This window comes from Diceros bicornis, chromosome 18 (genome assembly GCF_020826845.1).
Source record: "Diceros bicornis minor isolate mBicDic1 chromosome 18, mDicBic1.mat.cur, whole genome shotgun sequence".
Classification (NCBI taxonomy): domain Eukaryota; kingdom Metazoa; phylum Chordata; class Mammalia; order Perissodactyla; family Rhinocerotidae; genus Diceros; species Diceros bicornis.
The window spans coordinates 56,014,270-56,039,449 of NC_080757.1; the positions used below are offsets into that span (position 1 = coordinate 56,014,270).

A 25,180-nucleotide genomic window follows, 5' to 3' on the forward strand; every position below is an offset into this window, starting at 1 on the left:
CTCAGTAACTATTACTAGACACATGGTGGTGTGCACTGTGGGCAGTCTTCCCCTGGGAGGATTGGTGTTGAGCAATCTGATGCCCCCAGGGAGGGGAGGCCAGAGCCCACCCTCAAGCCCAGCCCAACCCACTGCAGATGCAGGAGGGATGTTCCAGGGCAGAGCGGACAGGCCTGCAGAACATGGAGCTGGCGCCTGTGCAGCGTAAGATTGAGGCCCGCTCGGCGGAGGACTCCTTCACGGGCTTCGTCCGGACCCTCTACTTCGCTGACACCTACCTGAGGGACAGTGAGTGGCCAGCCTGAGGTGGGGGGCACAGGCGAGCGCCCCCTGGCATGAGGGCATATCAGAGGCTACTGCGTGCCTGGCTGGTGGGACCCTCGGGGTGGTTTCCCCTTGTAAGCAGGGGGAGACCAGAGCCCCCACCTGCCTCTTTCCCTCCCCTGCTTGGGTCTCTGAGTTGGGTTGCTCTGGCTTCATATCCAGGCTCCACCACTCTCTAGAAGTGTGACCTTGGACATGTCACTTAACCTTTCTGGGTCTCAGCTTCTCCCCCTGTAAAATGAGGGAATATCTTCCTCCTAGAGTGGCTGGGAGTCTTGTGGCATGCCACGTGCCTGCTGGTACCCTTGGAGTCACATAGGTAGTGAGTGGCAAGGCCAGGACATAAGCCCAGGTCACCTGGCTCCACTTGACCCCCAGAGCCAGAGGTTAGATATAGCCCTTTGCCTCCTGGCAGGCTCCCGCCACTGCCCCTCACTGTGGGCTGGCACCAATGGGGGTACTGTCTACGCCTTCGCCCTGCGCGTGCCCCCCGCCGAGCGGAGAATGGATGAGCTGGTGCGGGCAGAGCAGGGTGAGTACTGGGCAGGGAGAGAGCAGAAGGTGCTTGTTGGTCTAGTTTGGGGGGAGGAGTGTCTCCAGCCTCACCCTCCGCCCGACCACCAGCCCCACCGTCTGCCTCCTTCCCCGTAGCCAAGGAGATCCAGCTGATGCACCGAGCGCCCATAGTGGGCATCCTGGTGCTGGATGGGCACAGCGTTCCTCTTCCTGAGCCCCTGGAAGTGGCACATGACCTGTCGAAGAGCCCGGACATGCAGGGAAGCCACCAACTGCTTGTCGTGTCGGAGGAGCAGTTCAAGGTGCTGTGCGGGTAGATGCAGGGTCCCCCAGGAATCCCTGGGACATGGGGAGGGGGACTCAGACCCTGGGCACAAATGACAGTGGCTGGGACTCACTTAAAGTTGTATTTGCAGTTGGTGTGTGAGGGGCTGCAGGGGCACAGGAAAGGAGAGTGGTCTTGGTGGAGTCCCTGGGCCCCAGGTCAGCAGTGGGGACACTGAAGCAGAAACCGTGTCTGTGGGAGGGGCAGAAAATGCAGACATGGAAATAAGTGGCCCTGGTGTCATTGCAGCCCAAGTGCAGTGACTACATGTCCAGGCACTGAGGGGGCACTGAGACTGAGCAGGGAAGCTGGCAAGCTGGGCGGCGTCCAGTGGAGGGCTGGGCCCAGCAGCAGCATCAGGCAGGGAAGGGAGGAGTCCTTGCTTGGCTGGACGAAGCCCTGCAAACTGTAGTCTGGCCATGGATGTGACCGGCTGCCCTGTGCCCCCAGGTGTTCACGCTGCCCAAGGTGAGTGCTAAGCTGAAGCTAAAGCTGACCGCTCTGGAGGGCTCGCGGGTGCGGCGGGTCAGCGTGGCCCACTTCAGCAGCTGTCGAGCGGAGGACTATGGGGAGCATCACCTGGCCGTCCTCACCAACCTGGGCGACGTCCAGGTGGTCTCGCTTCCCCTGCTCAAGCCCCAGGTGCGTTACAGCTGCATCCGCCGGGAGGACGTCAGTGGCATCGCCTCCTGCGTCTTCACCAAATACGGCCAAGGTGTGCAGGTGGCGGGCGCGTCTGGGACCTGTGCGAGAGGGGCCGGGTGCGGGGCTCCCGCTGAGCTGCCCCTTCCCGCTGAGCTGCCAGGGGCTGCTGGGAAGGGCAGCCAGGGCTGTTGCTGTCAAGGCCAGGTGCCTTAGGTGGAGAACTTTGAGGGAGACTCTGGCCCCTAACTGCCTGTGGAGGGAAGCCCCGGCGGCAGCCATGGGACTCAGGAGACCTGGGCTGGCCTCACTTGCCAGGCTTCTCCTCCACCCACCAGGCTTCTACCTGATCTCACCGTCGGAGTTTGAGCGCTTCTCTCTCTCCACCAAGTGGCTGGTTGAGCCCCGGTGTCTGGTGGATTCAGCAGAAACCAAGAACCACAGCCGCCCCCGCAACGGATCAGGCCCTGAGAAGGCCTTGGGCAGGGCCAGGTGGGTAAAAGGGCAGGTGGCTTTGTCCCAGCCCCTCCCCCACCCCTGCCCTCCTTGAGGTGCACACTGGGGCTGGCCAGGGTTCCCTTCCCCTGTGAGCTCAGCCCACCCTCCCAACTGTGGCTCTTTGCCCCCCTTCATCTGCCCCTCCTTCCTATGTAAACTGCTGTCCAGGGCAGGGCTTGGTTTACCTCCCAGGGCCCCCTGCTCAGGGCAGGCCAGGTCAGTTGACCTCATTCCTCTTGGAGTCGGGGCTTTTCGAGCTGGAATGGGGAGCCAGGTGGCCCCCAATCCTCACTATCTCTCTCCCCACAGGAACTCAGGGAGCCAGAGTGATGGAGAGGGTAAGGCAGGCCTGTCTGGGGCCAGGGGTGTGTTGGGGCAGAGGTGTTGTGAGCACACCTGGGCCACACCTGGGCCCAAACCTGGGGAGGGAAGGGGACCCCAGGTGAGCAGATGATGTTTGGGCTGAGAATAGAAACAGCATTCTCTTCCAGTCCTGGGCTCTGGGCTCCAGCACCCACACCCCAGGAAAGAGGGAGCTGGGGCAAGGAGGGCCCAGAGCTCACCTGACCTGGCCTCTTCCTTACAGAGAAAAGGCCTGGCCCCGTGATGGAGCATGCTCTGCTCAATGACGAGAGTGAGTTGGGGTCGGAGTTGGTGGGCTGGCACAAGGGATGTTCTGGGGGCAGGCTTAGAAGGCCAGGAGGAAACTGAGGGCCATTTCCCTGAGAGAAGCAGACCTGTCCAGCACCCCATCAGTAAAAGAGGGAGAAAGGCTTGTGTCTGGCCCAGCCTCTGCTGGCCTCACCAGGCCTCTGTTCCACCCCTGCCCTGCAGGGGTCCTGAAGGAGATCCAGAGCACGCTGGAGGGAGACCGAGGGTGAGTTACTGCTTGAGCTTGCAGGGGTGGGCCTCGAGGTGTCAAGAGAGGTGCCAGGAAAGCTGTGGGAATGAAGGTCCTTGTCTGGCCACCCCAAGTCCCCGTGGTAGATGAGTGCCCTGTCTTTGCCCATGTAGGAGCTATGGTGATTGGCGTTCTCAGCGAGTAGCTGTGAGGTACAGCCTCAGCAATGGGGGAGGTAAGGGCTTTGGGCACTGCTGTGGGGGTTGGGGTGGGGAGTGGCTGGGAGGGTGTGTTCCTGGGGAGGGATAGGAGCAAGAGCCCCCGTCCCCACCTCTCAGGGCCCTGTGGACCTTTGGGTCCATCCCAGCCCTGACACATGCCCCTGGCTGTCCTGAAAACGTCCATGTCTGGGCTCAGGGTGGGTGACTGAGGCCCTTGCCCTGCCCAGAATGCTCCTGATCTGCTATCTCTATCTCCTTCTGCAGCAGAGTGAGCGGGACGCGCATCCAGGCTGCATGATGAACACACACTACTGAGGGCTCTTCCTTGGGGCACTGCCCCACCTGGAGAGGCCCGTGCACTGGGCTGGACCAGGGGCTTGGGTGCCCCCAGTTTTCACCCTGCTGCTGCTCCTGGCCTTGGGAGAGGAGGGACCGCAGGCCCTGGGGCCGCCCTCCCCGGGCCTCGTCTGTCTCAGTCCTTTTGTCAATGTTGCACAGTTTTTATTCCCCCTCCCCCTTTTTGTAGTGGGCTGGGTTTTAAATTATAAATTCTAACTGCCTCTGGGTAAAAAAGAGTTTTTAATAAACACCTTATTACCTCTTCACTGGGCTGGTCCAATGACTAATTTTTTAATTGTGCAGAAATTTTCCACATCAGTGGAAATGATCGTAAGGCGGTTCCTTGCCTTTGCCCCTGGGGTCTGTCCCCTGGACCAGGCTGGTGCTCAGGAGAATCCGTTTTTTAAGCCATTTCAGTCCGAGTAGACTGTACTTGTATCTGAACACTGCTTCACCTTCTCTCTTTGGGAATAAATGGCAAGAGTTCACCACCTTGAGTCTGTCTGACTGCATCCCTGGGCCGGGCGCAGAGGGAGGCTCCTGGCTGGCCTTTCCTGCCGTCAGGAGGGAAGACACCCACAGTATCTCAGACCTGGTGGCTTCTTCCAGGCTTCAGGGAAGGACTGTGGGGTGCTGCTGAGGTGGGGGGCAGTACCTGGAGGTGAAAGGTCTTACCCCTGGATGACGGGCCTGATTAGACAGCTGCTCAGGTCTTTATAAGCCAGGGGTTGGCTCTGCTGGGGCTCTGTCTATTCACCTGTCCTTGTTGAGCCTCTACTGTATGCCAGGTGCTTGAGGTTTAGAGGAGGCCAAGATAATGTGGTCCCTGCCCTTGTGGGGCTCACAGTCCTGCCAAAAGCAGGAAGTGTTAGGATGAGGGAAATCCGGGGCCTGTGAGAAATGTGCCTGGGGAGGTGATGTTCGTTAGGCTGTGACGGGAGAGATGACCAGGAGTTGGCTGAACAGGAGGTGTGGTGGGCCGGGCAGACTGTTCTGCGCAGAGGACAGAGGGGACAGCAGCATGTGAGGAACTGGTCTGCTTGCTGTGGGAATGAGTGAAGAGCTGAAGGCGGCTGGTAGGAACTGTGCTGAAAATGAGGCCTCCGAGTGGCCAGGCCAGTCTGGGAGCCCCTGGAGCCTCGTGAGGACAAGGGCACTGCTGTATGCACAGGAGCCACCCTGGCCTGAGTAAGGAAAGGGCCTGTGGAAGGACACCGGCGGCTAACTCAGAGCAGAGGAGGAGCTGAGGCCCAACTGACGTACTGTGGGAGCTCCTACACCCTCGCCCTCCACTGAGCATGCCCAGCTCAAGAGTCTTTGGAGTGTGGAACTTGGGCCACTTAAGCATCCCTTGTTTCTCCTTAGGGGGGTGCTTACTGAGATGGGAGCCCCAAGAAACACCAAGAATGGGGAGGAATAGTTCCCCAAAGGGAAGAGGAGTGCTGTCCCTGGAAGAAGTGGAGAAGGGGTGCTAGAAGACAGCACAGCCGAGGGGAGGGGCACACCCTGCAAGTTCACGAATCCGGACTTTATCCTGAGGTGGGGGAAGCATCTGAGGTGGGGGCTTTGAGCAGGAAGGTTCCATGATGAGATTAATTCTTCTAAAGACCACTGTGGTTTAAATCTCAGCAAGCTCTTCCTGTGTGACCTCAGGCAAATGACTTACCTGCTCTGCATTAATTCCTTCTGGGAAATGGGATGATAACGGTATTCCCTCCTGATCTGTTGTGAGGTTCATATGAGTCCACGAGGTTAAGGGGTTAATGATGGAGGTGACCCTCTGTCACACTCTGTCACCCTCTGTCAAAGTCAGGGAGAACGTGTTAGTTCCATGCACAGGGTTTTTATTTTTTATCATGAAAGAAGTCAAGCTTTACTGTTTATACCTTGGTTTGGCACTGGGGTCCTCAGTCTCCAGGTCAGAGGATCATGCACCAAAAGTGCCAAGGAGGGAGTGGGGACATCACACCCAGGAGCACTGGACAGCCCCACCCCACCCCCACCCCAACCTATGGTGACTTGTATGGTTTTTTGACTGCCAGTTTAGGAGGACTTACAGCTTGTTTTACCCAGTTAGCTAAATTAACTCACAAATGGACAAGCGACATGAAGTTTCCTGCCAAGAAACCAAGAATTGAAGATAATGGTAATAATGCAAACACCAGAAAATCAGAAGAAAATGGCAGAGCCAGCACATCCATGGCTCAGAGGAGCTTCGTGGCTGCAGCAATGATCTGGCTAATCAGATTGAACAACGAGAAGTCAACAACAACCACACACACACACACACAAACACCTGAAAACATCAAGAAGATTCTTTGGAAGTGAATTTACATCTGTGCTCATTAAGGACGGGCTTTCCCTTGAGTGCACTGTGCTTTGAAGTGTTAGCTAATGTTGATGGTTCGCATATTTCAGTTCTAAGAAAATATTCTCACATTGGGAGTGTGAGATCAACAGTTTTTATTGATAGGCGTACACAAACGGAAGGGTGTGGTATTCTCCAGAAAGTGAGTTAACTTTCTAGAAGCTGGGCTGGAACAGAGAGAGGAGGTGGGGGTCCTTGCAGCGGCTGTCTAGGAGAGGTGATGGTGGTGGGGAAATGGAGGCACTGAGAGGTTGAGTTTGATACCAGCTCAATACAGGGTTGACATAAGGGGAACCATATTGTGACTTGGAATGCCCTCTGACTACCTCTAGACTTTATGGCCCCTCCCAGCTTCTATAAGTTGATAACTTTATTCTTTTGAGTTCTTTAGGAATGTGATGTGATTGCCCCCAGGCACAGAGTCTATGCTGACAGCCATCATCAATGACAACTGAAAGATCAGGGCCTAGAGTGTTGCTCCAGTCTCTGATGCATATCCAGTGAAACAAAAGACTGTCAGGAACTAAGACCAGATGTCTGCCTCCACCCAGTAATCAGATGGATGCCCCCACCCTGAAACCAGATGCCTCCCCTACTGGGAGACCAGCCCTCTATATAACTGGCCTGTAGTCTTTGTTCTATAAGATGATTGTTTGAGACGTTAGTCGGCCATCTTCCCCCTTGCTAACAAGCTGTAAAAAACTGCCCTTTCTTTTCCACCATCTTGCCTCTTGATGATTGGCTTTTGTCTTGTGGCGAGCAGATCATGCCCTTTGTGCGGTAACAAGTTGACGAAGATCGCTGCCAGGCGGAAAAGCGGAGTGAGTGGGGGAGGTCACTGCTGATTGGAGATGTACTACAGGCAGCTGGACACGTGGTCTGGAGACTTAGATCTAAGGGTCTACGCCATCCTGGGGCCGGCCCCGTGGTGTAGTGATTAAGTGCGTGCGCTCTGCTGCTGGCGGCCCGGGTTCAGATCCTGGGCGCGCACCGACGCACTGCTTGTCAAGCCATGCTGTGGCAGCGTCCCATATAAAGTGGAGGAGGAAGATGGGCACAGATGTTAGCCCAGGGCCAGTCTTCCTCAGCAAAAAGAGGAGGATTGGCATGGATGTTACCTCAAGGCTGATCTTCCTTACAAAAAAAAAAAGAATAAGGGTCTACGGCATCCAGAGGTGGGAGACTTAGTGTTCACTTAGTCCTGGAAGTCAGGCAGATCCAATTCTCCAACACTGGCTTTGCCTGTGACTGGCTGCGTGACCTTGGGTAGATGACCTCACTCCTGTGCCTTAGTTTACTTATCTGTAGAATGGGCATAATAATAGGGCCTGCCTCAGAGGGTTGTAAGGATTAAATGAGTCTGTAAAATCGAACAGCACCTGGCTCCTAGTAAACACCCAAGCGAAGGAGGTAAAAGTTACTATGGATGGTGGGTGAGGCCAGGAGAGGAGGCGATGGCTCCAAGAGAGGGGCGTGGAGTCAGAATAGGGCTTGCCACAGACCCAAGGAGGAGTTCACAGTGCTTCCGAGCAAACTGCGTGAAGGGATGAGGGAAAAGGAGGAGCCAGAGGGAAGAACCAGGCTTGGGTGGGGGCCCCTCTCCCCTGGTGTCAGGTTTGTCCCAGGAGTTCCCTGGAGCTTGTTGGAAGTCACACAGCCAGGAGGTGGGAGGACGGACCAGGGCTGTCTGGTTCCAAAGCCAGTTCCCAGGAGAAGTACCATGGAGCAGAATAGCAGGTACTAACGGTTAAGGGACCTGGGTTTGGTCCCCAATTCCTGACTTAACTGGCTGTGTGTCCTTTAGCCACTTACCCTCTCTGAGCCATTTCCCTATCTGTGAAATGGGATCATATCCCCTTCCTAGGGTTTGGGGAGGTATAATGAAATGATGCTTGGTAAGGGAACTGAGGCTCAGCGGGTCAGAAGCTTGCCACACCTGCCCAGCTGAGGGAGATACAAGCTGAGCCTGGATCAACAGGAAGGAGATGAAGGCACCGGAGAAGGCAGGACACTGACGAGGGGCACGGAGCTCTCTGTGCCCCCAGAGGTCGCAGGACACATTGTAATGGGCCAGAGGAATCCCAAGTTCTGTTTGTAGCTGACGGCAGCTCCTCACACCCGTTCTCCAGCAGCTCTTGGGCACCAGACTGCCTGGGTTGGCCTCCTGGCTCTGACACTCTCTGCTACACTCAGCTGTGTGCTTCAGTCATATCATCCATAAAATGGGAATTCTAATAACACCCACCTCTTAGAATGCTTTCAAGGATTAAATGAATTCATAGTAAAATGTTTAGAACAGCGCCTGGCACATAATAAGCCCTGAAGAGTTAGCTATTTATTGTTATTGTTACTGTTATTATGAGTCCAGGGCAAAACAGTGAGCTCTTTCCTTGTATTATCTTTCTAATTATAAAATGCATACAGGGGGCTGGCCCCGTGGCCTAGCGGTTAAGTGTGTGCGCTCCACTGCTGGCGGCCCGGGTTCGTGCGCACCGACGCACCACTTGTCAGGCCATGCTGTGGCAGCGTCCCATATAAAGTGGAGGAAGATGGGCACAGATGTTAGCCCAGGGCCAGTCTTCCTCAGCAAAAAGAGGAGGATTGGCAGATGTTAGCTCAGGGCCGATCTTCCTCACAAAAAATAAATAAATAAATAAAATGCATACAGAATAGCACAAGTCATAGGAGGACAACCAGATAAATCTTCACACACCCGACAAACAGCATCACCCAAACCCCGGAGGCTCCCTTGTGACCCTTTAGTGACCTCCACCCCCACTCCGGGCACCACCGTCTGGGTCAGTTTGCCTCTTTTCATACTTTATATAAACAAAATCATACAGTGATCCTATGACTCTGCCATGCCTGGCTTCTTTCACGAACCGCTATGTTCGTGAGATTACCCATATATGTTGCTGGTAGCTGTAGATGGTTCTCAATGCTGTGTGATAATCCACTGTGTGAATACATCACCCCAGGTTCTGCTTTTTGCAGGTGAAATGAGCCCTCTGAACATCATCACCCTTTGCCTCCGGCAGTATTGGTGGTGAGGAAGCACAGCGGACAGACTTTCACAGTAAAAGTTATCAGTTTTACAAGTTATGTGGTGTTACCCAGGAGCCTGTGTTCTTTTGGGACAGCTGCTTCCTTCTCTGGAAGGCTGCCTCCTTGAGAATGCAGACTGCAAAGGCAAGTCACTTTCAACTCATTGCTCAAACCAGCCCTCTGGGCTGTGAGTGCCCTCCTGGGTAATGTGAGTGCTGGCAGCAGCTTCACCCAGGTCTGAGGCTGGCTCCAAGGAGAGGTGCAGAGAGGTGGGTGTAAGGCAAGTGCCGGCCAACGGAAAAGTGTTCCAAGGAAAATACCACAATCTGGAATGTTACCTCCCCTGCTCTGGTTCTGGGTGGGGCTGCTGAGGAGAGGCCAGACGGAGCGGTCAGCAGGGCCACAGGAGTCCTGATGGGGCAGATCACAGGCCCTGGCTGGCTATCTCATCTGGCTCCGTCTTAGGCGCCCCAGAGCTTGCCCCGCAGCAGCTGCTTTTTCCTGGGGCCCTTCAAATGGGCTCATCCTGCCTGGGTTTAATTACAGTATAACCATCAAGAAACAGATCCAAGGGCCGGCCCCGTGGCGTAGTGGTTAAGTGCACGTGGTCCAATGTTGGCGGCCGGGGTTCGTATCCCAGGCGCGCACAGATGCACTGCTTGTCAGCCCATGCTGTGGCGGCGTCCCATATAAAGTAGAGGAAGATGGGCACAGATGTTAGCCCAGGGCCAGTCTTCCTCAGCAAAAAGAGGATTGACATGCATGTTAGCTCAGCACTGATCTTCCTCACAAAAAAAAAATAAAGAGAGAGAAACAGACCCATACCCAATAGAAAGATGGGTAAAGAATGAGAAAATGCAGATCTCAGAAAAGAAAACAAACGGCTATAAGAGGGGGGAAAGCTGCATATTTTCATTTAATGAAATGAACTTAAAAGGCATTTAGGTTTTATTTGCGATGTATCAGAGTGGCAAAAATGTTAGGTAATGCCATGCCTTAGTGCTATGTGGAATTGAGCGGTCTCCTATCTTGTTGGTGGGAGTGTAAATTGGTACAACCCTCATGGAGGAAAATTTAGAAATCTCCCGATTACAAATGCACATACTCTATGGTCCAGCAATTCTGCTTCTAGAAATTGATTCTACTTGGATGAAGGAGAGATGATATTCCAGTGTTGTTTGTAACTGGAACAAAAGATGTGATGGGGGTCAGCCCCAATGGTCTAGTGGTTGAGTTTGGTGCACTCTGCTTCAGTGGCCCAGGTTCAGTTCTGGGTGAGGACCTAAACCACTTGTCAGTGGCCATGCTGTGGCGGCAACCCACATACAAACTAGAGGAAGATTGGCAACAGGTGTTAGCTCAGGGTGAATCTTCCTCAGGAAAAAAAAAAAAAAGATAGGATGAAGGCAGCATCCACTTCAGATGTAAAATCTATCAATAAAGAATTGGATAGGGCCAGCCCAGTGGCCTAGCGGTTAAGTGCCAGCACTCCACTGCTGCAGCCAACCCTGGGCGTGCACCGACACACCGCTTGTCAGGCCATGCTGTGGCGGCGTCCCATATAAAGTGGAGGAAGACGGGCAGTGATGTTGGCCCAGGGCCAGTCTTCCGCAGCAAAAAGAGGAGGATTGGCATGGATGTTAGCTCAGGGCTGATCTTCCTCACATACACACACACACACAAGAATTGGTTAAACTGTGGTGCAATCATTTGCTGGAATACTATGCAGTTGTAAAAGAAAAAAAGAAAAAGATCTTTATGTATTATGATGAAATCTCCTAGTGAATCTGTTAGGTTGAAAAAGCAAAAGTGAAGAATCATGAGCTGATAAGCTTCCACCTGGGCTCAAAGGGAAAAATCAAATATTTGCTGCTTTTCTCTGCATGCATTGCTCTGGAAGGAAATACAAGAAATGAGTGAGCTCAGGGGAAAACTGAGTAGCTGAGGGTCAGGAATGGGAAACTTTTATCTTGTGGATTTTGAACTATGTGAATGTATTACCTGTTCAAAAATTGAATATTTAAACGACACACACATTGGGGCAATCAGGGATTTATGGGATCTGGTTATGTTCCAGGACTCGGTACACAGGCATTTGTTTTACAACAGTTCAAGGTGTACATGTAGGTTTTACGCTGTTTCCTTTAAATTATATTTCACAATCTAAAAGAACAACAACAACAACAAGAACTAACAAAGCTCACGGACTGCTTGCTGTGTGCCAAGGTCAGCGGGGTGCCAGCCTCTTGGAGCAGTCCAGGGGCGAAGGGAGGAGGGTGGGTGCCCCCTAGAGCCCCCAGGGGGAGGAGGACAGCCCAGACGGGTTCTCCCAGCGCCCCCTCACCCCCTGCTGGGCAAGCAGTCCGGCGGGAGCAGAGCGCGGCCCCCTCAGTCTGGCGCGGTGCCAGGCTGGCCGGGCTGGCAGCGACTCCCGGGCGGCACGGTTGCCCTGTCCACGGCCTTTATCCGCAGCTGCAGCGTCTCCTCTTTCCTGCGCGGCCTCGCTCTATTGGTGGCCGAGGGGGTCAGGACCCGCAGCCGCCTGTATTATTGATGCTCGTGCGTAAGGCAGGAGACGCTGGGGGTGGAGTGAGCCCGAAGCCCCCGCGAGAGCAGAACCAATGTGGTGCGCTGCCGGAAGGCTGAGGGCGCCCGCGGGCAGCAAGATCCTGGGGAAGAGGGGAGAACGGAGGGAAGCCCCTCTTCACTGGGCCTGCTATGGGCAGGAGCAAAGGCAAAGCGCCCCAGCGCCCGGAGGAATCCAGGAGGCCGGCCTCCGGGGAGCAGGAGTCCGGGTCGGCCAGCGCAGACTGCGCGCCCAGCCGGGAACGCCGACAGGGCCGGGGCAAGGCCCGCGGGGCGAGACGGGTCTTGGAGCCCGCCACCGCGGGAGGTCAGGGGATCCCAGGTGGCCACAGGAAGCCCACTGCAGAGGGGAACGGCGGCTGCACACGGCCAGGGGCTGGGCCGCCATTGGAGGGCCAGGGGAGACGAGGCAGCGCGCGGCGTCGGGGACGTGGGCCTAAGGAGAGCTGCGAACCCGGGGGCAGCCCTGGGGGGCGCCAGGAGGAGGGGAGTCTCCCCCGAGGAGAAGAGCGGACAGGCGAGCGTGGCCGCTGCAGGAGAGGAAAAGTGCGGGGACCCTCGGCTCGCCGGGGCCGCGGAGAGACCCGGAGCCTCGGTGGGGACACGTCGGGCGGAGACGGGGACAGCTCCTGTGCGGACAGCGAAGCCCGCGGGGCCCAGGAGTGCGGCAGCCAGAGCGGCGCGGCCCCAACGGACACGGGCTCCGGAGGCACCCAAGCCGGGACGGAGTCAGCGCTCGAGCTGGGTGAGCGCCCGAGCAGCGACGGGAGGGGTAGCGACGAGCCTCCCGCCGAGCCCCGGAGCTGGGAAGGGTCGTCGGGGCTGGGGCCCCAGGGAACGACCGAGCATTCCGGGACAGACACTGACTCGAGTCTGGGGAGGGCCGGCCCTGGACGGGGCCCACGGGCAGCCCCAGGAAAGCCGAGCTGGGCCACTGAGGCCGAGAAAGCTGAGCTGGGCAGAAAAGCCACGGTCTCCAGCCCTCTCGGGGGCAGCCGCGCGAGCGTGCCCCGGAGCTCGCGGGCTTCTCGGGACTCCAGGCCGGCCCGGGACGCGAGAGAGAACGAGGCGCAGCCCGATGTTGAGCCGCGGGGCGCCAAGCCCGGAAGAACCGAGGCCTCGACCGCCCCGTCTCGGCTCCGCCAGGTCGGAAAGGTGGTGGGGAAGGTGCAGGCGGCGGCGGGGGGAGAGCGAAGCGGGGGCTGCCGGGGGACATGGGCCCGGGGACTCAGTGCCGCTGGCCGCCCTCGTGGCGCTCCGCAGGCTCCGAGCGAGGTCCCCTCTAGGCCACGCTCCCCAGGCCGCGGGTCCCCGTCGCGCCGACCTCAAGGAACGACTACTGCGCGTAACGCGGGCCCTGGGGCTCCTGCAGTGGCTGCGGCGGAGGCTCGGGCCGCGGGGGCGCGAGGAGCGAGGGACCGGGCCGCGGGGGAGCGAGGGGCAGGGCCGCGGGCCGGGGCTGCGGCGCCGTCAAGTGCTGCGTCTGGCGGGCGTAGCAGGGCTGGGGGGACCGCCGAGGGCTCCCCCTGGCGGCATCCCGAGCTCCCCGCAGGTTGCGGAGAGCCCAGTCCACCACGAAACTTCTGAGGACGAGGACCCGACTCCCGATCCCCAGTTCGCGGTCGTGTTCCCCAGAATCCACAAGACGGGGAGGGCGTCGAGCAGCCGGAGTTCGCAGAAAGCGTCCGCGGACGCCCCCGCCGGGGAGGGGCGCGTTTGGCCTCTTGCAGGGGCTTCAGGGGACAGTGAGGGGTGCAAGGCCAGTGGAGAAGGGATGGCCGGGACCCGCCGCAGCTCTCTCCTCGGCCCGACTCCCCCCGACGAACCCCCACTCGACGAAAGCGGCTCTAGTAGCGAAGCGGAGCCTGAGACCTTGGAAGCTGAGGCCCCGGTGCATTGGGCGCAGCGCTCGGATCCTCGCGAGGACCCTGGGCCTGGCTCCGACGCCCTGCTGCCCCGACTCACCTTGGAGATCCGCCTGCGGGGGCGGGAGGGGCCCGGGCCTCTGTGGGTCCCCGAGGGAGCGGTGGGAGCCGGAGGATGAGGCGGAGGTGGCGCTGGAGCCGGACCTGGAGCTGAGTCTTCGGCCGGGCCTGGAGGGGCCGCCCTTTTCCCGGGCCGAGGGCAGGAGCCTCGGGGTCGGCCTGGAAGACACCGAGGACCTAGCCCGACTGCGGTGAGCAGACGCAGCCCCAAATCTGCCATGCCTGGGTCACACAGTTCCTCATTTCCCACCGTACCCTCATTTTTGTGAATTGTATCCCAAGGGTTTTTGCCTCACAAAGGGTCGACTGGCTGGAAGGAGCAGATGAGGGGCACAAGTCAGGTGCCCCTGCCTGGGACTGCCTTCCCTAACTGGCACAAAGCTTCCCTCAGGGTCAGGGGCCTGCCTGGTCCTGCCCTGGCCCCCATGGGGGTGCTGGGGGTGGGGGTAACTTGCTTAACAGCTGGGCCTCTGTGTTTTGGTTGGGCCTCAGACTTGCCCAAAGTGTCTCTGCAGCCAGTGGCAGCGCTAACCCGGGACCTCCTTCTGCCCCGACTCCCTGCCCCTCCACCCTGCTGTCCCCGCAGACTGGTGTGTGACAGCTCCGTGCTGCTGTGCCTCAAGAAGAGGTTTCACCTGGGCCGAATCTATGTATGAGAGGCACCATGGAGGGGATAGTAGGCTGGGATTCCCTTTCCCCTGGGGACAGAGGGCCCTCCAGCACCCCTGGGGCTTCTCCTTCCTTCTCCTCCCTGGGCTGGGTGCTACACCCTCTCTGGGGACCTGCAGAGCAGGGCCAGGGGCTGGGCTGGGGAGCATTGGAGCCCCACTCCATTTGCATCCCCTGCTTCCTCCATGCTCTGATGAGAGCGTCCACTTTCTTCCCCAGACCTTTGGAGGACCCCTTCTGCTGGCTCTGAACCCCCGCAGGCCTCTGCCTCTCTTCTCTCCTGAGGTCCTGGCCAGCTACCGCCCCAGCAAGGCCTCCAACACTGCCCCGTACGTGACTTGCTCCACCAACCCTCTGGTCACCTCCCTGGACGGCTAAGCCCCAGCGTGTCCCGTTGATTGTCCTGGGGACTGTGGGGACATCCTGCCTACACCTAGGAGGGCCCCAGATGCCCATCTCATCTCATCTCGTGCCCCTCTCATCTGCCCCTGCCCTGCTAGACACATCTTTGCCATCATGGCATCAGCCTGTGGCCTGTCTCAGAGCACTGGCCAGGGCACGTGCATTCTCCTCAGGTGAGTGGTGGCTGCCCTGCTTGGCTGAACCCACAGGCCACCCTGAGGGCGGGGAGTGGGGGGATGTGAGGTCTGCATTTGAAACTGCTGGTCTGGTCCGCTGCTGGGCAGTAGCTCTGGACTTTGTAAGGGCTGTGTTCCTGGCTGAAGTCACCACATGTGCCCCTTGACATGGCATCTTGGGGACTTTTTTTTGTTTGGTTTCCATGCCCTGGGACTATCTTTCTGCATTTTGGGGGGTCTCCTTTAGGGTGGGTGTCACTTCCAGGTGGGTATATTTCCACTTCCCGAGCTCAATGGAGTCATCCTGTGTGCCCCTTCCTGGAGACCCTGCCGGCACCTCCCTTCTGCAGTGGGCACAGTGGCTCAGGGAAAACAGAAGCTGCCAAAAAGATCGTGCAGTTCCTAAGCAGCCTGGAGCAGGAGCAGATGAGAGACAGGGGATGTCAGGTGAGGGGCGGCTGGCCATTCCCAGGGATCCAAGAGGGACCATCCTTCTCCTTTGGGCCGGGAGGGTGGTCTTCAGGCCTCTGGCTTCTCCTTGGGGGCAGCCCCAGGCATTGCCTAACTGTGGGGGCAGAGTGGGGTGGGGACTGACCCTTCCGTGGACCAGCACAGTCCCCAGGCACAGAGTGTCCTCAGCTGGGCTGCCTGATCAGTGGGGACCACCGCTGCCTCTAGGGTGACTTGAATGCCCTTCCTGCATACAGCTGGATGACGTGCTGCCCATGCTCGGCAGCTTTGGCCATGCCAAGACAGTTCTCAATGCCAACGCCAGCCGCTCTGGCCGGGTCTTATGCCTCTGCCTGCAGCAGTGAGTGATGGGGTCCAGGTGGGCATAGGGGGCACCCATGATCAGTTCCCCTGACTGGGAACCTGAGACTGCTGCCCTTGGGTCCAGCCCATGGTGGGTCCCATTCTGAGCAGGCCCCTGGGTTGCATGCACCCCAGGCACCTCCACCCAGTCTCCTGTGCCCACAGAGGAGTCATCGTGGGAGCTTCTGTGTCGCATTATCTGCTTGAGACCTCAAGGGTAGTGTTTCAAGTAAGACCTGCCTTGCTGTCCACCCCCTTCTAGCTCCCAGAATGGGAAGAGGGAGGAGCCGCTGTAGGGGGCTGTGGCCCCTAAGCTCCCAGGTCTGCCCTGCTCCCCTGGGGCACAGGACCAGGTACTGCTTCCCCTAAGCCAGTCCTTCTCCCCCAAGGCCCAGGCTGAGCGGAGCTTCCATGTTTTTTACGAGCTGTTGGCAGGACTGGACCCCATGGAACGGGAGCGGCTCTCCCTACAGGGGCCAGAGACCTATTACTACCTCAACCAGGTGAGAGCAAGGCCTACTCGGTGCTGGACGACAGGGCCTGCCCAGGGAAGGGTCTTGGTGCTGGAGTCTGATGAGGAGCCAGAGTACAGGGAGGCTGTGGGTGGCCAGGCCCTGCCACTCACCCCTGCTGTGCTCTGCAGGGCCGGGCCTGCAGGCTCCAGGGCAAGGATGATGCCCAGGACTTCACAAGACTGGTGAAGGCCCTGAAAGCTCTAGGCTTGTGCCCTGAGGAGTTGACCACAGTCTGGGCTATGCTGGCCTCCATCCTGCAGCTGGGCAACATCTGCTTCTCCTCCTCAGAGGTAGGCTCCCCGTGGGCACTGGATCCCTGGTGGCTTGGTTGCATAATCAGGGCAGCAACAGTGATGATGCCAAATGCTTGTATGTGGGAGGCTACCAAACCCTGGGCTTCCCTCAGGGCCTCCCAGCTGCCCTGGAGAGCAGGTGGAGCCCCATCATGTAGATGAGAAACTGAGACCTGGATCTTCTGCTCTTTGCCGATGCTGTGCCACTAAGCTGCCACCCCTAAGAAGCACACTTGGTACTAACTGAGCAGCTCTTATGTACCTGGTGCTGTGTGAATTATACTTTATATATGTTTTCTAATTCAGTTCTCACGACAACACTGTAACATAAGGGTTGTTGTTTCTTTTTTAAAAATAAGACAGTGGAGGCTCAGAGAGGGAAAGAAACTGGTCAGGGCCTGTCAGCCAGCGAAGAGGTGAAGTCAGGACTCACACTCCGGGCCCTCAGACTCCAGAGCCGGCTCTTCCTTGCCCAGATCTGTCTACCTTTGGGTAGCAGGGCAGCTGGCCGGCCAAAGCAAGGCCCTGCCCCTGGCCTGTGGGCTGTAGCCCGTTCCACAGGCAGAGCGCTCCCTGCTCCCTCCCTTCTCTGTCCAGCGAGAGTCCCAGGAAGTGGCTGCTGTGTCCAGCTGGGCCGAGATCCACACGGCAGCCCGGCTGCTGCGGGTGCCGCCCGAGCGCCTGGAGGGGGCTGTCACCAGGAGGGTCTTGGTGAGCCTGAGGGTCCTGGGGGGGAGGACCTCAACCCCAACCCCAACCCCCTGCAGGCCTGGTGAGCACCCGCCTGAATTACCACATGCGTCTCCTCTGCCCTCCAGGAGACGCCCTATGGCCAGGTTTGGAGATCCCTGCCAGTGGAAAGTGCCATCGATGCCAGGTGGCCCTGGGGACAGGAGAGAGCTGTAGCCGGGCCTGGTGCTCTGCTGCATGTGGCTCACTCACCATGCCCACAGGGACGCCCTGGCCAAGGCCCTGTACTCGCAGCTCTTCACCTGGCTTCTGAGGAAGACCAATGGGAGACTGGCACCGCCCAGGGAGGGAGGCAGCACGGACACTGTCACTGTCGTGGACGTCTACGGCTTTGAGGTCACCCCTGGGGGGGCCCAGGACGGGGTGCTCGGCTCATCGTGATGATTTCTGGGGACCCCAGCAGCTCCAGCTCTCCTGTGGGGAGCGCTCGTGAGCTGCTTGCCTGCCCTGCCATACTCTTCCTGCGAGGCTGAGCTGGCTCTGGGGCTGGGGCGCAGAGGTCCAGAGAGGGAGCAGGCCCTGCACTGGTGACTTTGGAGTGTGGTGGAGGAGTCAGGCTGGCGGAGGGCCTCGGGGCTCTCTTTTCTGCTCACCTCCAGCTGCGGGGCATTGAGAGGTGTGTTCCCACCACGTGCCATGTTTATTTCCCAGCAGGGCCTCTACCTCCTTCTCTGGTCCCTGGCTGGACAGCCTGGGGCCCTGAGCCCTCCTGGCTCCTCTCCGAGAAGGGCTGGAGCCCACCTCTTTCTCCTGCAGGGAGGCGCTGCTGAGCACTGCGGATGAGAGCAGGGCTCTGGAAGCTCCAAAGCTTGGGGGTTTGAGTCCTGCCACTCACTAGCTGTGTGACCTAGAGCAAGTTAATTAACCTCTCTGAGGCCCACTGTTCCCAACTGTAAAGCAGGGATCATAACAGGGATCACCTACCCTGTGAAGGCTTAAGGGAGATGGTCCTTGAGAGAGCTGAGTGCTCCATAGGTGCAGCCATTCTGCCCTCTGTCCAGTCCTGACATCGCCTCTGGAGAGTTCTGTCCTGCCTGGCCTTGCGGAGAATCATAGGAGCCTCTAAGGCAGTGGAGACAGAGGCCCTGGGCTGGCTCAGCCCTCACCTCCCGTGCACCAAGAGGAGAGGGACCAGGAAGACTCCCCCAAATTGCCCTGGGTTTTCATAAGCTCTTCACCCCTTTCCAGAAGATCTTGCCACATCAGGGCAGGGCAGAGGGGGCTAGAGCAAGAGGAGGTAGCCCACACCCTCAGTCCCTGGATGGGAACTGTTCACTGCCCCCTGCCCTCTTCTGCTCTCCAGTGTGTCATTGGTGACCGTTCCTTCTCTGAGAGGGTGACCAGGGCAAGTGTGTGTGTGTGCACTCTTGTGTGTGTGTTTTAGAGCATGTCAAAACTCTCTTTACAGAGCCACATGAAATGGGGGCTCTGCTGGGCTTACTACTAAAGTATGGGTAGGGGGGTGGGAGCACAGAGGAAGGAGCCTGTAATTCCTGTAGGAGGAATACTGGAAGGCTTCTTGGAGGCGGCAGCCTGGAGCCCTGCTTATGAGGATGTGGGATTCTGATAGCCAGCGAGCTAGGTCTTAGGAAAGTTCCCTTCCAGACCACAGGATGGCTGTGACCAGAGGCCTGAAGACTCACAGTCATGCTGAGGCAGAGGGCAGGGGTGTGGGCTACCAGAGGAAGATTGACTCTTGCCAGGGCAGGGCTGAGGCGGCCTGCACACTGGCCAGGGCTTTTGGACTTGACCCTGTAGGGTGAAGCATCAGCTCTGGGGCACCATTCCTGCCTGAGTGTTGGGGAGAATGTGGGCAGGCCTACGGAGGCAGATGAAGGACACCAGGCCTGTGTGCCAGCCCCCTACACTGCCCTGTCTCCCTGCCTCGTGTGGGTGCCCACCTCACTGCCCACGTGCCCCCAGGCACTGCAGGTGAACGGCCTAGAGCAACTGTGCAACAATCTCGCCAGCGAGCGCCTGCAGCTCTTCTCCAGCCGGATGCTGCTGGCCCAGGAGGAGGTATGAGGAGCTGCACATGGGGCAGCAGGGGACCACCAGCTATTTCCCAGGACAGAGACCACCACTGGTAAAGAGAGGACACTGCACTGAGATCCCTGCCCCAGTGCCTCCTTGCGGTGGGCTGTCTCAGTACTTCTGAGCCTCAGTTTACTCATCTGTAAAATGGGAGGGTCATCCCTACTCTGGCTCAGATGAAGTCCCCCACGAACGTGGGTGGGCCCTGTAAACGGCCAAATGCTGGCTGTTCCCAGGAGGAGTGTCGGCGAGAGTTGCTGCCCTGGGTCCCCATCCCCCAGCCTCCACGGGAGTCCTGTCTGGACCTCCTGGCAGACCAGCCTCACAGCCTCCTGAGTATCCTGGATGCCCAGACATGGCTGTCCCAGGTGAGCCCCCAGTGGCGGGGACAAGGAGTGGGGGCCCTGGTGGCCAGGCTGGAGCCAGCAGGGCCTGTCAGGGGAGCAACAAGGTGACGGGGTCCAGAGACCCTGCCCACAGCTTCTCAGCACAGCTTTGGAAGGCAGTGGCCACTGGGTTCAAATCTGTCTCTGGGTGACCTTGAGCAAGATGCCTGACCTCTCTGAGGTTCCTCAAGTCCTCACTGCAGAAGGGGCGACAACAGTGCCTGAGGGGCAGGGTGGTTGGGACTGTGCAGGGCTCCTGTGGGACTTTCGAGGGTCCCTCAAGCCTCTGGCCAGTAGATCTCAGGCCCTGGTACATCCGTCCCACAAATCGTTATAGACTGCCTTCCATCCGCCCCTACCTAAATAGCTCCCCCGTTACTCTCGGGCCTCTCCCCTACTTTATATTTCCTAACGCTCATGTCCACGTGCAGTTACAGCGTATATTTATTCATCGACTCTTTGCCCTGCGCTAGACTGAGCTCCATAAGGGCTGGGCCTTGTCTGAAGTCTTCACACCCTGTCCACAGCACCTGGTGCATGTTAAGTGTTCATTAAATATTGAATGATGAATGAATGAGTGAATGAATGAATGAATGTGTATGTGTACCAGGAACTGTGCTAGGGATAAAAAGATGAGCAAAAATAGACTCAATCCCTCCCCTGTTAGAGGCTGCAGTGTAGCGGAAGAGAGATGTTAATTAATAACACACACACAGAACCAGATACAAAATCACACCTGTATGGCTTGGTGGGTGTGTATGTGGGGCCACGAGAGCGTGTGTGGGGCTCGGGCCTTTTCTAGTATCTGAGGCCTTTTAGCTAAATATACCATGACCGCAGATGTAGGATGACCCGCATCTTCCCATTTAGACATGGAAAATGAAAGACGAAAAATAATGGTAAGTTAGTAGAACGTGATTATAATAGTTCATTGAGCAATACAATATTAATATAAAAAGTATCAATATATAATAGATGTTAATATATTATAACAACATATTATATCATATTAATATATAACATTTATTAACAATCATACATATTTGAAATCCCTTACTAGATAATAGTGTGTTAATTCGTAAATGATCACTTTTCCCAGTTCACATTTCACAGAAGTTTATTAAAACTTGTCACAGGCATCTTTGACATCTCAGGGCCACTTTTGGAATCACCCAGGCTGCTTTTCCAGGGCTTAGCACTGTTACTTAGGTCTCCGTTATTTGAAACAGCACTTTTTGAGTCCGTGTTGGGTGTTGCCGCTGGAATTGTGACCCCAAGCCACAAGTTCCCATTTATATGACATTAAGGCAGGTGGTTCCACATGCATTTGTTGTTATATGTTCCTTAGCTCCATAAAATAACTTCTTATCAGGTTGCTTTTTAAAAATATCTTTGAAAGACTTGTTTAAAAACACCTGTAATTGTGAGACCGTACTCCCATGAGTGATTGCTAAATCTGCCTCCAAGTCCCACGGCCCCATTTCTTTTAAATAATTTTATCAAGTGTCCTCTATAAGCCACCCAGTCTCGTATTGACTGAGGTGGTTTCTGTGTGTGAGGCTGCTGTGTCTTTCTCAAGTAGCCCTTGGTTGTTCAAAAGTCCCGGGAGAGAGAGAGCGCGCCCTCTCTAAGGACTCTGATACGGAGCGACACTTCCTGCCTGAGGAAGAATTTTAGGGACAAAACCAGAGCTCACCTTATGTCCAGAGTCTGCGGTACCTGGGGCCACAGAGAGGGAAGCACAGTCCAGGCAGGGGGAACAGCATGTGCAAAGGCCTCAGGGAAGCTGGTCCTTTTCACCAGGCCACGGATCACACCTTCCTCCAGAAGTGCCACTATCACCATGGCGATCACCCATGCTACGCCAAGCCCCAGCTGCCCCTTCCTATCTTCACCGTGCGGCATTACGCTGGGACTGTCACCTACCAGGTATTAGGGGGAGTCAGGATTGGACTCCAGGGTGAAGCAGTGAGGGCAATGTGACCCTGCTGTCCCCTCCCGGAGCTGAGTTACCTGACAGGTGAAAGGAGTAAGTGAGGGGAGGCCCCTTCCAAGGCTCGGCCATCTGTCCCTACCTGGGCCCTTGGCGCCACCCAGTTCTGAGCATCACTTATCGAGTTCTGGATAAGCATTATGGAGTGAGGGAAGTCAAGGCCTCGGGACCCTCTAGACCAAGAGAGGCAGAGCATACGCAGGGGACCTGGCTCTGATAACTGCAGGCAACCTACTAATTCTGAGCCTCCATTTCCTCATCTGTAAAATGGGAATGGAAATCTGTCCCAGGGCATTGTCATGAGGATTAAATGTAATAACGTGGAAATGGCAGGCAGGTGCATGACACATTCTAGGTGCTCATTGAAGGGAGTTTCCTTTCCCCCTTCTGAATTTCATGGTGACTGCACACCTACTCAGGAGGAGAGCTGCTGGGGGGAGGGGGCCTGGTATAAAGGGAAGGACCATGCGACTGGTTTGAGGTGGGGCAAGTCAGGTCAGGCTTCCTGGAGGAGGTGATGTGCTCTGGTTGTAGAAGGAAAAATACAGACTAGCTGTGAGTTACCCAAACAAGAAACACAAGGAGTATATGTCAATTATACCTCAAAGAAAAAAAAAAATCACATCAAAAAAAAAAGAGAAACACAAGGAGATTGAATAAGGAAAACTATGAGACTGTATTGAAGGCCACAAAAGACTTTTTAAAAACGGAGAGACAGGGGCCGGCCCGGTGGCGCAAGCGGTTGGGTGCGCGCGCTCCGCTGCGGCGGCCCGGGGTTCGCTGGTTCGGATCCCGGGCGCGCACCGACGCACTGCTTGGTAAGCCATGCTGTGGCGGCGTCCCATATAAAGTGGAGGAAGATAGGCACAGATGTTAGCCCAGGGCCGTCTTCCTCAGCAGAAAAAAAAAAGAGGAGAATTGGCGGATGTTAGCTCAGGGCTGATCTCCTCACAAAAAAAAAAAAAAAACGGAGAGACAAACCAGGTTCCTGTTGGGGAGCCCTAATATTATTCATTCTTTCCTAGTTAATCTAGAAAGGTAATGCAATTCCAGACAATACCCCAATAGGGTTTTTTTTTGGGAGGAGGAGGAAGGAGTTTTGACAAAATTATTCTGAAGTATTATCTGGAAAAGAAATGCATGAGAATAGCCAATAAAATATTGAAAAGCAAAAGATTATGGAGGAATTTGTTCTACCAGATATTAAAACATATTTTAAAGCTCTAGTAATTTAAAAAGTATGGTATTGATAAGGAACGGATCCATCAGTAGAACAGAATTGAAGCCCAGTAACAGACTCAAGAGTATATAAAGGAATTGGACACATGACGAAGGTGGCCTTTAAAAAAAATTTAGTTAGAGGCCGGCCCGGTGGCACAAGCGATTAAGTGCACACTCTCTGCTGCAGTGGCCCAGGGTTCACCGGTTCAGATCCTGGGCATGCACCGTTGCACTGCTTCGCAAGCCATGCTGTGGCAGCATCCCATATAAAGTGGAGGAAGATGGGCACGGATGTTAGCCCAGGGCCAGTCTTCCTCAGCAAAAAAAAAAAAATGAGGAGGATTGGCAGATGTTAGCACAGGGCTGATCTTCCTCACCCCCCCAAAAAAAAAATTTAGTTAAGTATACACAACATAAAATTTACCACCTTAACCATTTTTTAGTGTACAACTCAGTGGCTTTAAGTACGTTTACAATGTTGTGTAACCATCATCACTATCCATTTCCAGAACTTTTTCATCATCTCAAACAGAAACTCTGTACTCATTAAACACTAACTCCCTCTTTCCCCAGCCCCTGGTAACATCTAATCTACTTTCTGTCTCTATAAATTTGCTTATTCTAGGTATCTCATATAAGTGGAATCATAACACACACACACACACACAATCTTTTTGTGTCTGACTTATTGCACTAAACATAATGTTTCCAAGGTTCATCCATATAGCATGTAGCAGAGTTTCCTTCCTTTTATGGCTGAATAATATTCCATTGTGTGGAGAGACCACATATTAGTTATCCATTTATCAGTTGATGGACACTTGGGTTGTTTCTACCTTTTCGGCTACTGTGAATATTGCTGCTATGCACATGGGTGTACAAATATCTGTTCAAGTCTCTGCTTTCAGTTCTTTTGGATCTATACCTGGGAGGGGAATTTCTGGGCCATATAGTAATTCTGCGTTTAACTTTTTTTTTTTTTTTTTTGGTGAGGAAGATTAGCTCCGAGCCAACATCTGTTGCCAATCCTCCTCCCTGTGCTGAGAAAGATTGGCCCTGGGCCAACATCCATGCCCATCTTCCTCTACCTCATTGTGGGATGCCGCCACAGCATGGCTTGACAAGCGGTGCGTAGGTCCACACCTGGGATCCGAACCCGAAAACCCTGGGCCGCCGAAGCACAGCTCGCAAACCTAACCACTACACCACCGGGCCGGCCCCTATGTTTAACTTTTTGAGAAGCCACCAAACTGTTTGTCTCAGTGGCTGCACCATTTTATATTCCCAAAAGCGATGTATGAGGGTTCCAATTTCTCTGCATTCTTGCCAATACTTGTTATTTTCCATTTTTTAAAATTGTAGCCATCCTAGTGGGTGTGAAGTGGTATGTCATTGTGGTTTTGATTTGCATTCCCTAATGACTAATAATGTTGAGAAGCTTTCCATATAATTCTTGGCCATTTGTGTATCTTCTTTGGAGAAATATCTATTCAAGTCCTTTGACCATTTTTGAATTGAGTTGTTTTTTTCTTGTTGAGTTGTAGGAATTCTTTAGGTAATCTGGATATTAATCCTTTATCTGATATGTGGTCTTTTCTCCCATTCTGTGGGTTTTCTTTCCACTCTCTTAATAGTGTCTTTTGATACACAAAAGCTTTTAATTTTGATGAAATCCAGTTTATCTATTTTTTCTTTTGTTGCCTGTGCTTTTGGTGTCATATTCAGGAAATCACTGCTAAGTCCAGTGTCATGAAGCTTTCTCCCTATATTTTCTTCTAAGAGTTTAATAGTTTCAGGTCTTACGTTTAGGTCTTTGATCCATTCATTTTGAGTTTTATATGTGGGTGAGACTAGAGTCCAATTTCATTCTTTTGCATGTGGATTTCCAGTTTTCCCAGAATAATTAGTTGAAGAGACGCAGGTGGCCTTTTAACTCAGAAGGGAGAGGCTGGATTATTTGACGAAGGGACCGGCCTCCACACCCAGCCTTCTCGCCTTGGCTTCCCCTCCCCTCCTCACATTGTTTCTTGCAGGTTCACAAGTTTTTAAACAGAAACCCGGATCACCTTGACCCTGCCATGGTGGAAATGCTTGCCCAGAGCCAGCTCCAGGTGCCCCTGCCAGCCCTCCTCAGGCCCCTACCCCTCCACACTCTGTCCCCCGATTCTGCCCTTCTTGCCTGGGCACTTTTGCCCAAGGGGCTCATCCTCAACCTCCTGGCACCTTGGACTGTGGCCT

General features: G+C 55.5%; 2 protein-coding genes across 8 annotated transcripts in view; both read left to right on the forward strand.

The window, feature by feature from the left end:
* LLGL2 (LLGL scribble cell polarity complex component 2) overlaps positions 1-3,972 on the forward strand; it is a 43,353-nt gene extending 39,381 nt beyond the window's left edge. For 3 of the 7 annotated variants that reach the window (XM_058561616.1, XM_058561613.1, XM_058561614.1), the window contains 10 exons: positions 138-288; positions 740-856; positions 976-1,142; positions 1,616-1,880; positions 2,146-2,299; positions 2,615-2,643; positions 2,892-2,939; positions 3,140-3,182; positions 3,320-3,381; positions 3,632-3,972. In XM_058561616.1, coding sequence (XP_058417599.1) covers positions 138-288; positions 740-856; positions 976-1,142; positions 1,616-1,880; positions 2,146-2,299; positions 2,615-2,643; positions 2,892-2,939; positions 3,140-3,182; positions 3,320-3,381; positions 3,632-3,639 — 1,044 coding nt within the window. In that variant the 3' untranslated portion in view covers positions 3,640-3,972. The remainder of the gene's footprint in view (positions 1-137; positions 289-739; positions 857-975; positions 1,143-1,615; positions 1,881-2,145; positions 2,300-2,614; positions 2,644-2,891; positions 2,940-3,139; positions 3,183-3,319; positions 3,382-3,631) is intronic. The other 4 variants (XM_058561615.1, XM_058561618.1, XM_058561617.1 and 1 more) reach the window with 4 other exon arrangements.
* Positions 3,973-11,593: 7,621 nt separating this feature from the next.
* The window catches only part of MYO15B (myosin XVB), a 35,312-nt gene continuing 21,725 nt past the window's right edge, over positions 11,594-25,180 (forward strand). The window contains 18 exon segments of the mRNA XM_058562061.1: positions 11,594-12,887; positions 12,889-13,700; positions 13,702-13,881; positions 14,277-14,340; positions 14,579-14,688; positions 14,860-14,938; positions 15,262-15,384; positions 15,645-15,748; positions 15,916-15,979; positions 16,140-16,253; positions 16,394-16,555; positions 17,156-17,269; positions 17,377-17,435; positions 17,512-17,644; positions 19,232-19,327; positions 19,579-19,710; positions 21,532-21,657; positions 24,976-25,053. Of these exon segments, the coding sequence (XP_058418044.1) occupies positions 11,838-12,887; positions 12,889-13,700; positions 13,702-13,881; positions 14,277-14,340; positions 14,579-14,688; positions 14,860-14,938; positions 15,262-15,384; positions 15,645-15,748; positions 15,916-15,979; positions 16,140-16,253; positions 16,394-16,555; positions 17,156-17,269; positions 17,377-17,435; positions 17,512-17,644; positions 19,232-19,327; positions 19,579-19,710; positions 21,532-21,657; positions 24,976-25,053 (3,600 nt within the window). The 5' untranslated portion in view covers positions 11,594-11,837.